The following is a 12,135-nucleotide window of genomic DNA, read 5'->3' on the forward strand; positions in this document are numbered from 1 at the left end:
CCAGAATTTCAACACGTCCTCAGTTTTAGAAGACAAACTTATATTCAACCACTTGTAGATATAGACCTTCCTTCTTCTTTCTTAATTACATATGAACAAACTTCGTATCGCATATTTTTAAGTTTAGATAAACCTTCCTGTCTTATCAACAAAATGATTCCTCTCATATCGAACACCAACCACAACAACAACAACAACCGCAAGAATCTCCCCAGTCTAATCCAGCACCCTTAGAAGTGGAACCAGATCATCCAGTCAGTAATTCTAGTACCGAACCTTCACTTAACCAACAAACAGATACTAATTTAATACCTCCCGTATTATTTATGGAAACTAATTGTATATCTAAGGATCAGTCAACGACCAATAGGAGAACAATTTCGGAAATTAATACTACTCCATCTCCCACTGAAGAATTAAATAAAGAATTTAAAATACCAACGCAAACCAAAAAGAAACAAAAAAAGCAAACTGAAGCTACCACATCAATTCAAGAAATGATGTTGCCAACAAAAACAATATTTCACGATATGTCAAATAATTTTAACTTAACATATGCACAAACTGTTGGACTTTTTTGAAAATTGTACTAGCTCGACTGATCCCTTGAGTTTACTACAAACATACACAACGGATATACCCAACTTTATTGGTATGATAACAACAATTAAGCCATATCTTACAGAAAAAAGCATGAAAACCAAATGCACTAAATTATGTAACAAAATCCTCAAAATGCTAAACGATGCCGATAATCAAGAAAGTGATGGTACAACAAATTCAACTCAAGAAATAAACTAAAATCTTCGATCCGATTCTTCAATGGAATGTTAACGTTTTCTAACTCCCTTTACGAAGATATCTCTCTCTTTTTAATATTTAATTCCCAAAATTTTTTGATAAGACAAACACAGTCACTTCTCCCTGGACCTTTCGTCCTACAATATGTGATCTAACTCTTTCTGGATACAATAAGCTTGATACCACCCATGCAACAATTACTCAATCGTTTCTCAACATACTTGCTTCTTTCCCAGATCATTGTCATATTTATACAGATTCATCCAAAACTATTGATGGTGTGGAATCAGCAGTTATAGATTCGAACACTATATTACAATTTAAATTATCTTCCACTTGCAGTATTTACTCTGGAGAACTATATTCAATTATGCAAGCCCTCATTTATATTCGTACTCAAAAATTTCCAAAATCTGTCATAATTACCGATTCTCTCAGGGCAGCGTTTCCCAAACTTATTTTTCCGTGGCCCGGTTATTTTTGAGCTTATCCTTCGTGACCCACTAATTTTTTTGTATATCCTGGTATGTGTGTGCAAGAAAACATTTATTTTAGTTTTATAAAATATACACTCACCGGCACAAAATTCCGCCACCCAAAATTTTTGATTAAGTTTGACAATTTATAATTTTATTATTTGTGCTCCGATTTTTAAGATTCTTGCACCAGTTTGTAGGTACATGTATTGATGTCGTTTGGTATTATTCCGTTAAAAACAAAAATTTGCTTGCATGGCATTATACAGGGGTGAATGGAAGCGTTGTATTTTCTCCTTACTTTAAAAAGTTCTTTGGAAAAATGGAAGAGCTGATTTTGTTTCATAGTCCGGTCATATTATCCCGGAGGCATCACTAATATTTTGTTTTTGAATTATCCGAATATGTATCTCTTTTCTTGTAAGAGCTGTACCATTTTTTGTAAATAAAAACATTGATTGACTCATAAAATAGAAGTTAGATTGATAAGATTAGAATGGCCTGCACGCAGCCCAGATCTCAATCCTATTGAGCATTTATGGGATGAATTAAAAAAAGGTATTCGCCGTCATCCTAGGCCTCCCGAAAATTTGGTATAGTTATGGCCCTGGTAGAGGAATATCGGGCTATTCCCCAAGCAAGGATAACACATCTTTATTCGATGCCAAACAGATTGAGACCAGTCGATGCTGCAAGAGGTGGACTTACCTTACCCACTATTGAATTGTTTTGTTTTGTTGTTAATTTTAGTGCGTTTGATATTTTTAATTAAATACACCTTCAAAGCAGTGTTTTGATTTACAGCTCTTACAAGAAAAGAGCTATTCGGATAATTCAAAAAACAAAACCTTAGTAATACCTCCAGAATAATACAAAAGGAGTATGAAAAAAATCAGCCCTCCAATTTTTCCACAGAATTTTTTTAAGTTAGGAGAAAATATAACGCTTTCATTTTGATACTGGAATAACTACAAATGACATCAATACATGTACCTATAAACTGATGCAAGAATCTTGAAAATCGGAGTACAAATACATAATAAAGTTACATATTGTCAAAATTAATCAAAAATTTTGGATGGCGGAATTTTGTGCCTGTGGGTGTATTTTAATAAAGAATCATTAGCTCAAACAAAAATGTAATAAAACAAAATAAAAATCAAATACTTTATTAATGAGAAGTATCCAGTTGTTTCTGGTTAACTAAAAACTTCACGTTTTAAGGAAAAGATGTTAATGTTAATTTTATCCTCAGATACTTCCAAACGGTTTCTATATTTATTTTTGAGGAAAACCGGTGTTGAAAACCCCACCTCACACTTATAGGTTGTAACAAAAGGAATTAGAAACTTTATCGCTTTTTCTGCTAGAACTGGGTACTCCTGGTGGCAGGACAACCAAGAATCTATCAGTGGTATTTTGTCAAATAGGTATGTCTTTGAATGCCCTATCACACGATTGTTTAATTACTGACTTTATATCTATATAAGGATGTTCTGTGTCGGATTCTACTTTAAATGGATTCCTTATCCATGCTTTATTGCTGTGGATGGGGGAAAATATTCCTTCAGATTTGCCTCCAGTCCTAGCAGGGGTTCCTTGAAAGCCGCTGAAATCTCATCCGACAATGAATTCACGTTATACTCTTTTTGTTTTGTAGTTCTGTTAGCTTTGTAATTTCCTGCTTCTGCGCGACGTGTCCACAAATTAAGTTTTTTTGTTGCAGCTTTTTCCTTCTCCTGTACTTTGAATACAGTTACATTGCTACCTTTTAATGTAATATGTAAATTATTGTTGGAGAAGTCAAAACTATCACAAAGATAGCAGTGGCATTAGTCAGAGCGCGGCCTTAAAAAGCAAGATGTGAAACGGCGAAGCTAGAAGACCCGGAATTTTGCTTTCTTGGCCCGGTACCGGGTCGCGACCCACCATTTGGGAAACGCTGTCTCAGGGCATTACATACGATAGAACAGTTATATCCAAGTAATCTTGTAGGCATTAATAAAAGAACAATTACATTTCCTAAAGAACACAAGGCAGCAAATAGGCTTTATATGGGTTCCATCACACATTGGAATTCAAGGAAACGAAAAAGCAGTCTTTCATACTAGAGAAGCAACACACAGTGCATTTTCAGTGTTAGTGAACTTAGTGTCTATTTCCGACTACAAATCGTTCAACAGAAAAGTGATAAACAAATAGGAAAACTCTCAATACCTAACAGTATAAAAGCAGTCTTAAGACCACACTGTAAGCTTACAAATTATTTGAAAGACATTAATGATTTAAACAAACTGTAACCATTGTTGACATTTTGTAGATCGCATTTCTAATTTGTAAATTATGATATTGTTACTTAACTGTGAACATAATATGTAATAATCAAAATACTATGTGTTAGGTTTAAGTAACCATGTATTAATTACTGTACAGCTAATAACCCAAAGTGGTTGATGCTGTTAAAAAAAAATTAGTGAATAATTTCATGCATGGGAAAAGTTAGAGTGGAAGTACTATAACCAATATTTGAAATAGGAATTCACAATTATTTTAAATTAAAAAAAAAACAGAAATGTATTTCATAAAATATTAGAAAACTTACTTATATGTTCAAGAACTACGGCACTTGATTGTACATTTTTAGAGTAAGCCTTACTCCAAGCAGCCAAAGCCGAAGGATCTTGGTGGAAAGCTTCCACTAAAATATCACACAGGCACTTTTGATATGAGGCATTATTATTTAATACGATATTCTTGAGCATTATTTCAATGTTAGAGCTGCCTTTTTTAGAGTTTAAAGGTTTAATACGAGCGACGTTGTTCGACACTTCTTGTACCAAATCACTGGGCATGTTCTTTCTGTTGCTGTAAACAATGTTTAATATCGATAAAGATTCTTCCAGTGTAAGTGATTTTTCGTTGGTGTTCTTGATTAGGTTTACTAAATAAGTGAGAATGTAGCGGGAGTAGTTCTTCATGTCTATCAAGGGTAGAAATAGATCTTGAAAAACTGAAACAATATAAAAATTATTACTAAGTATCACTGAAAACGACGGGTTCGTTGGAAAAAATATTCCCATGAGATTTAGGACATCCCAGAATAAGGTTCAAGAAGTAGCCCACGTGAAAAGTGGTCCAATTTTTTTTAACAATTTTTTTTTAATCAAATTGCAAAAATCAATATTTTTGGATCGTACAAATTTTTGTTAGGTGTTTTGGACCATTCTGTACAAAAAAGATCTCTTGTAATTTTTCCTCTAAAGTTGATCGTTTTCGAGTTATAAACAATTTAAAATTGAAAAAAAACGAAAAATGGCGATTTTCAAGGCTTAATAAATTGGTTAAAAGTTATTATTATGAAAGTCAGAAAGTTACTAAATCAAAGTTTGAAGCCCCCCTACAAGATCCTGAAAAAATTTTTGTCATAATTTTATTACTAAGCTGTTATATTTAAGTAATAATAATGAGCGCCAGCACGTATTAGGCGGCCGTCTATGGTGAGTGCGAGAGAGAGATGCCATTCCGGCAGTCCAATGGGACATCTTACTCGCACTCTACTATTGTTAATAATTAAAAATAACAGCTAAGTAATAAATTAATGACACAAATTTCTTCAGGATCATGTAGGGGGGCTTTAAACTTTGATTTAGTCACTTTCTGACTTACATAATAATAATTTTTAACCGAGTTATTAAGTCTTAAAAATGGTCATTTTTGCGTTTTTCAAATTTTAACTCGAAAACCATCAACTTTAGAAGAAAAATTACAAGAGACTTTTTTTGTCCAGAATGGTCTAAAAAACCTAAAAAAAATTTGTCCAGACAAAAATAATAATTTTTGCAATTTGATTAAAAAAAATTGTTAAAAAACATTTGGACCACTTTTCTCGTGGGCGACTTCTTGAACCTTATTCTGGGTTGTATTACAAATGTGATTATGCAAAAAAATCTCATGGGAATATTTTTTCCAACAAACCCGCCGTTTTCGCCTTGTCTAATATTATTTAAAAAAATCTTATAACTAGTACTACAAATATAGAAAGTATACCTGAAATTATGGAATTATGAATATACAAGGTACTAATTGTAGCAACATATAGCACATTGTGAACTTTTCAGAGCAGCCTCCTTTAAAGTTCGAATAGCTATGAAGCTTGTTGACCTCCGTCGCGGATATAGTACTTAAAGAAGAAGATAGCACATTGTAGCAACCTCAAGAATATCTAGAGACCGTAACCACATCACAAAAGTAAAACAAGAACTAAAAATAATGAAGTCTGCATGCCCACCTACATCTGAATACTCCGACGAGTTGACTTCAGAAGAAATCACCTCAGAAGTATCAAAAATTAAGTCTGGAAAGGCACCCGGTTCCAATAAAATTCATCCTGAATTTAATTTTTACTTCAGTGTGGCAAATATGCTAGGAAATGGCTGGCTGATTTCTAGACAGATATCTTAAAAACAGGAGAAATCACTCCCCACTCACTTAAAAAGACCTCCATGATCAAACGCAAATGATCAGCCTCAAAGTACTGACCAATTTCACTGCTCAGCTGTGTCTACATATAAATTGTTAGAATACTTAGTTAAATAACAACAGAATTAGTAGAGACACATTCGAATTGATACCCATTGAGCAAGTAGGGTTCAGGCCTAATCGTGATTGCACAGATCGGATCCTATCCCTAACAACACATGTTAGGCAGGCCGCACATCAAAGAAACATGAAACGTAAAACATGAAACATAAAATGTGAAACACGTTTCATGAAAATAAAACAATGCTAAACAAATAAATAGAAGTCCGCATACCAATGAAACGAGTGTGATTCATGCGTGTGAAACATTTTTATCTTCCGAAGGCGCACACCAAAGAAACATGAAACGTGAAACACGTTTCATGGAAATAAAACACTGCTAAACAAATAGACGTCCGCATATCTATGAAACGAGTGTGATTCATGCCCATTGAACATTTTTATCTTCTTGAAACGTGTTTCATGAAATAGGACGTGTTCTATTTTTCGATATCAGTTTCATTGTTTTGAATAATTAATTACGTGCGTAAAATAAATGCCGACCAAGAATTTAATATTACATTGGTTTCTGTGGTGGAGCAGAACGAAGAGTTGTACAATTATAACCTGGAGTGGTTCTCGAATAGACAATAACAAGAAAATATCGTTTTTTTTTAACCTGGACCCACAATAAAACAATGTAAATATTTGAATACATACTCATTCTATAAAATTATTGAAATTTATCAAGATGATTATTTAATTCGTTTGCAACCAAATATTATGTATGTACTATGGTTATGATTTTTGGACAGTAATAAAAGAGTTGCCACAACAGCAAGACCTCGTCATCATCACTTTCTATTATTTTTTATACAGATTTTATTTTTGTTTCTTTGATTAGTATATTAGTGTAGGCAACAGAGGTTAAACTTCGCAAACTCGACGCAAGTCCGGTTTTACTTTTTTTTCCTGGTATATCAAAGGGTGCTTATTATGAGACTAACATTTTCTTAAAAGATTTGCCCCGGAACACCCACTTTCATTCCTTTAAAGGGGGTAGGTACCAGACGAGTGGAAAATTGCTTATATTTCGTCGATCCATAAGAAAGGAGATAAGCTTAAATGTGAAAACTATAGAGGGATATCAGTGACTAGTACATTCAGCCGTTTGTATGGACGAATAATTAGAGACCGCATTGAGAAGGAGTACAAAGACCAAGAGGAAGAAGAACAATCCGGTTTTCGAACAGGAAGAAGCTGTACTGATAATATCTTCTGCCTCAAACAACTAATAGAAAAAAAATTAAGCACAAATCAAGAAACCCACCTCATGTTTATTGACTTGCAGAAGGCGTACGATACAGTTCCTGTAAACAAACTCTGGAACGTGTTACGACAGACGAATATTAGTGTCACCTTAATAAAAGCCTTAAGAAATTTGTATGAAGGGTCAACATCACAAATAAAAACTGGAAACAGATTATCGCAAAGCTTCCTGGTTAATAAAGGTCTACGTCAGGGGTGTTGTGTATCACCGACCTTATTTAAAATATATGTTGCAAAAGCATTGAAAGAGTGGAAACGAAAATGCAGAGGCATGGGCGTAGACCTTGGAGAGATTTGCTTATATACATTGCAGTTTGCTGATGACCAGGTTGTTATAGCAAACGATAAAGATGATCTAGAGTACATGGCAAGGAAATTACAAGAAGAATATAGAAAGTGGGGATTAGAAATTAATACAGAAAAAACAAAATACCTGCCAATAGGTACCGAACTATCGAACATCACATTAGAAAATAATGAAATCATCATGCCCTGCGACCATTACACATATCTAGGAATCGTTTTTGACACAACGGGGAAAGATGATGAAGAAATAAAGAGAAGAATAACACAATCCAGAAAAACAATAGGTTGTCTAAACAGCGTACTATGGAGTCATGAAATAGGAAAAAGAAGAAAACACAATATCTACGAATCTCTTATTAAAAGCAGTCTATTGTACGGAGCAGAAACTTGGCGGATAACCGAAAACAACAGAAGAAAACTGGAGGCAGTAGAAATGGACGCTTTTAGAAGATCAGTAGGAGTGTCACGCAGAGAGAGAATACGTAATGATGAGATAAGACAGCGAATGGGGGTTGACGGCTCTCTAACAACAGACATAGAAAGAAAACAGCTGATATGGTACGGACACGTCCAGAGGATGGATAACTCAAGACTCCCTAAAATAATTATGCAATGGGTACCACCAAACCGCAGAAAGAGAGGAAGACCCAAGAAATCTTGAAGAGAGGGAATAACGAAGGCGATGAGCGCAAGAGATCTTAGAGAGGGCCAATGGGATGATAGAGTGTCATGGAAATTAGGCATCGGACAACGTCGCAAGACGTTTTAAAACCGATTGATATATATATAGGGAAAAATCCTACTCCATCAGTAGGTTTTTTATAAATATATATTATGGTTATTGCAACATCCCTGCGGAAACTACCCTTATCCCTGAAAATAAGTTTGGCGATAATGTTTTTACGATTTTTTCATTACCTATATATTTTTTTGAAACAACGCTTATACAGAATTAAAGACCACTATTTGCTCTACAAATAAGGTCCTATGCATTTTTTTCGTATAAGCAACCGTTACGGCACAGTGGCGCCGCAAACCTCAAAAATGCTTTGGCGACTCCTGTTTTTGTTTTTTTTTCGTCACGTATTCATTTTATTAATAACATACTTATGAAAAATAAAAGAACACACTGTCTGCTACATATTATGACCTATACATATTTTACTTTCTTTGCACCCTAAAGCCACAGTGGTCGCCCAGAGTTAATTTTTACATATTTTCTTTATTCATTTTCCTTTTTTTTGGGTAGTTTCGGGGAAAATACGGGGGTGAATTATACAAATTTGTAAATAACACTTGTACATGGGTAATCGCTGAAAGTTTTTTTAAGCTAGCATAAGCGGTTCAGATGGTATAAAAAGGGACTTTTTAAAATTGTAGCGTTTGAAAAAACTCCAACATTAATTTAAAATCCCAATTCCCAAAAAGAATGTCCATTTTTTTAATTTATTTTGTGAAGTTGAATATCATCAAAAATATCCCAAGCCGTCCCTGTATACAGCCATTAAGTATTGCACAACATTTCAATGTGTTACAATTTATAAGAAGTGTTGATGCGTAGATGAATTTTCTAGAAGAAATGTTGAACCGAAAGTGACGTGAGTTTGTCATGTAAGCATCCCTAAGGATCAAAATCGCTCGGTACTTCGTCGTACTTTTCCCTATCTGTAGCTTCAGAGCGAAGGCAGATCAGTCCGGTTTTAGATTTCGAAGCGGTATGATCCCGCTGGCCGACTCACTTGAAAAAGGGCGTAGCCCCTTTTGTTCCTCGCCGGTAATAAGCATAGAATGGTCGTTTTAGAAGTTAAGAAGATCTAGTGTGAGTGCACGATGATTTTTCTGCCCCATAGTGGATTTGTATGGTAGAATTTTGTGCTCTCATACTCTGGTTGAGTTGTGACGCAGTTCTATAAGCCGGCATTGTGTAGAAGTCTTTGTTTGTTCCTGTCCCTATGCAAGTTCCAGTTGATTGCCCTGAAAAGTTTCAATTTCCCAGAAGAGCCCCCTTTGTGATTTGTGTATGGAATGTCTACCCCACACCCCACCCTCCAGTGATTGCCCTGAAATTGAAGAAAGAAGCCATGTCCTCCCCCTGCCCCCTGCCTCAGTTCGATGACCCTGTTTGTTGATGAACCCCTCCCCTGTAGTTTGTGACTGTGACGAAGAGTTTTTTTGTTTTTAAGGTATGATACGTTTTTTTAATTTTACTAAATTTCAAGTGGATAAATTGCTGGTAAATAATTGTATAAAGAAATTTGCTTTCATAATGGTAAAAAAAGGCAGTGACTTATGACATTTGACAGCTACGTCAAATCTTGTGTTGAAATAAATAGGTCAAATTTTATTTGACATATACTGCCCAACAAGTTCAATTGTAATTGTTTTGTTTGTAATCATTGTAATCATTGTTTTTGTAGTAAAATTTTGAATAAACCTGGTAAGAGTTTAAAGTTTTGAATAAACGTTTTGTAAGTGTATCTACCATTTTATTTCTGTAACCTTGTTTTGGAAAAATTTTAACTAAATTCTAATGCAACTGTGTGTAAGTTTTAGAGTAGAAGAAAAAGAATGTGGCATAGAAGCCAGTATTGAGATAAAGTTACCTAGTATAACCCCAAACGAGGAATCTGAGAGGAATGTCTCCCCATTTGGTACCCCATAAGAGAAGAAAATGTCTTAGTAAGTACCCAAATATGAACCAGAGGATTTGTTTCGAACGGCGTCCTGTTTTTTAAATAGTAGAAAGATCCTCTAGTCTGAGTAAGTACCCTTTGTATTTGGTTATGGTAGTTTAGTCATCTTAACACCCCTTCACCCTCCCTAACGAATCTACGACCTAGCTCCCGCACAACAAATGAGCTGCCGTCCCGCAACGAGGCTTTATGTGTCTGCTTCTTCTTCTTTAGCCCCATTCTTACCCCCCAGTATCTCTATAGATAGTCTTTCCTTGTTCCCATATGAGCAGACATGTTAAACGCATCAAATGTCGCCCAACGTGGGGCCGATTCATTTTTCTGCCTCCTTCAGTATCCAGTAGTTGTCTTGTACGCTAAACGCTTCAACTGGCACCCAACGTGTGAGGCCGACTCATTTTTAGCCTCCTTCCGGCTCCAGTTGTACGTAAAACGCTTCAAATGGCCCCGACAACGTGGGGCATGTCTTTTTTGGCCTCCCTCAGACCCCATTTGAGTGGGGACACTATGGTAGTTGAAGTCCCCCCGTGAATGAAGTATGTCTTTTTGTATCTGACATGTCACAAGTGTAATACTCGTGATGAAGGAAGTGTTGTTCAGCTATCTGTGAACACTTTCATTAGTAGTCGGAGCAAGAAATGTCTTATCCCGTGTGAGCTCATATAGGAACCAAATTTCAATATTGTTTGTGTTTGTAAGCCCCTGAGTATATCTAGAAGTCATTGAGTATGTCGTTGCCTGTTTGTTTGTCTATCCCTGTTTTGTCTGGAAATTTTAGAGCCCGTTGTCTGTTGTCCCGTGTTGTCTATTAGCCCGTGTTGTCTATTAGCCCGTGTTGTCTATTAGCCCGTGTTGTTTGTTAGCCCGTGTCCGTGCTGGAGTTTGATTTTTTTTGGCGAATAGTTAGTTGACCTCTCTTCTGTTTGTTGATTGAAAGTAGGCCAAGAGCAGAAGCTGTGACAAGGCTGGTGAGGTTAGGATCTGGCCGCGTTGAGTACAGGTGAAGCTTGCTTTCGATCGATGAATGGAGGCGGTTGTTCGTCAGAACTGTCATACTTTCCAATGTCCCTTTGGTCTTCCCCTTGCGTGTTGCTTTCATCCCCTGTTTTGAAAAAGTAGCCCCCCCGTTTTGAAAAATAAAGTCCACCCCCAGTCTTGAGAAATGAAATGCCCCCAGTTTTGAAAAGTAAGTCTATCCCCAGTTTAGAAAAGTAAAGCCCAACCCCCCTGTCTTGAAAAATGAAGTCTATCCCCTGTTTCAAAAAGTGAAGTGTAGCCCTGTTTTGAAAATGAAGTCTTCCCCCAGTTTGTGATTTGTAAATGAGAGAGTTGTCTAGTGAACGTTCATGAAAGGTTCTTATGTCCTAGATTGGACTGTTGAGTGAAAAAGTAATGATGTAGTGTTCTCTATATCATGTGTTACGTTCATTTCCCTTAGTCTTGTTTAAAAAGTTTGATATCCTGTTTGAACCCAGTATACTAGTCTTTTTGGTCTTTTGTCGTTGTCACACGTATCCCCCCTCCCCCCTTGTTAATATTGTCTTGATTTTAGTCCTTGTTGTTGTCATATACCCCTTTGTCTAGCCCTGTCTTGTTTGAATGAGTTGTTGAGGTAAGTTGTTGGTGAGATTTTGTCTCACTGAGGTGTTTAGACTGGATTGTCTAAATCCTCATTTTGCAGAACCGTTGCCAAAATGTCCCGTGAAACTCGCTAGGTGTTAGCTGAGTTTGGGCAGATGTATATCTGTCATATTTTTTTTAGTTTTTGAGAACCGCTCGCGGTTAGGCAACGAGGTGATAAGGCTGTGTCTGCCCTGGTATGTCACTTGTGTTACTGCTGTGGATGTCAGCGAGGTCCACACAGGGCACAAGTTTAGTTTCTTTCCCAAGGCACAGAAACTCTTGTCACCTACAGTTCTTAGTAGAGTCAAGAAACATTTAAGTCTACTCGACTTTAAAGAGTCTGGCGATTAATGGCACGCTAGCCCAATCCCTAACGACTTTTTTGTTTT

The 12,135-nt window shown here is 36.1% G+C and overlaps 1 protein-coding gene across 1 annotated transcript in view; it reads right to left on the minus strand.

Moving 5' to 3' along the window:
- The window catches only part of LOC126880383 (transmembrane protein 214), a 134,253-nt gene that overhangs the window by 99,669 nt on the left and 22,449 nt on the right, over nucleotides 1-12,135 (minus strand). The window contains exon 5 of the mRNA XM_050644210.1: nucleotides 3,880-4,287. Coding sequence (XP_050500167.1) covers nucleotides 3,880-4,287 — 408 coding nt within the window. The remainder of the gene's footprint in view (nucleotides 1-3,879; nucleotides 4,288-12,135) is intronic.

The sequence above is a fragment of the Diabrotica virgifera genome, chromosome 2 (genome assembly GCF_917563875.1).
Source record: "Diabrotica virgifera virgifera chromosome 2, PGI_DIABVI_V3a".
NCBI lineage: Eukaryota > Metazoa > Arthropoda > Insecta > Coleoptera > Chrysomelidae > Diabrotica > Diabrotica virgifera.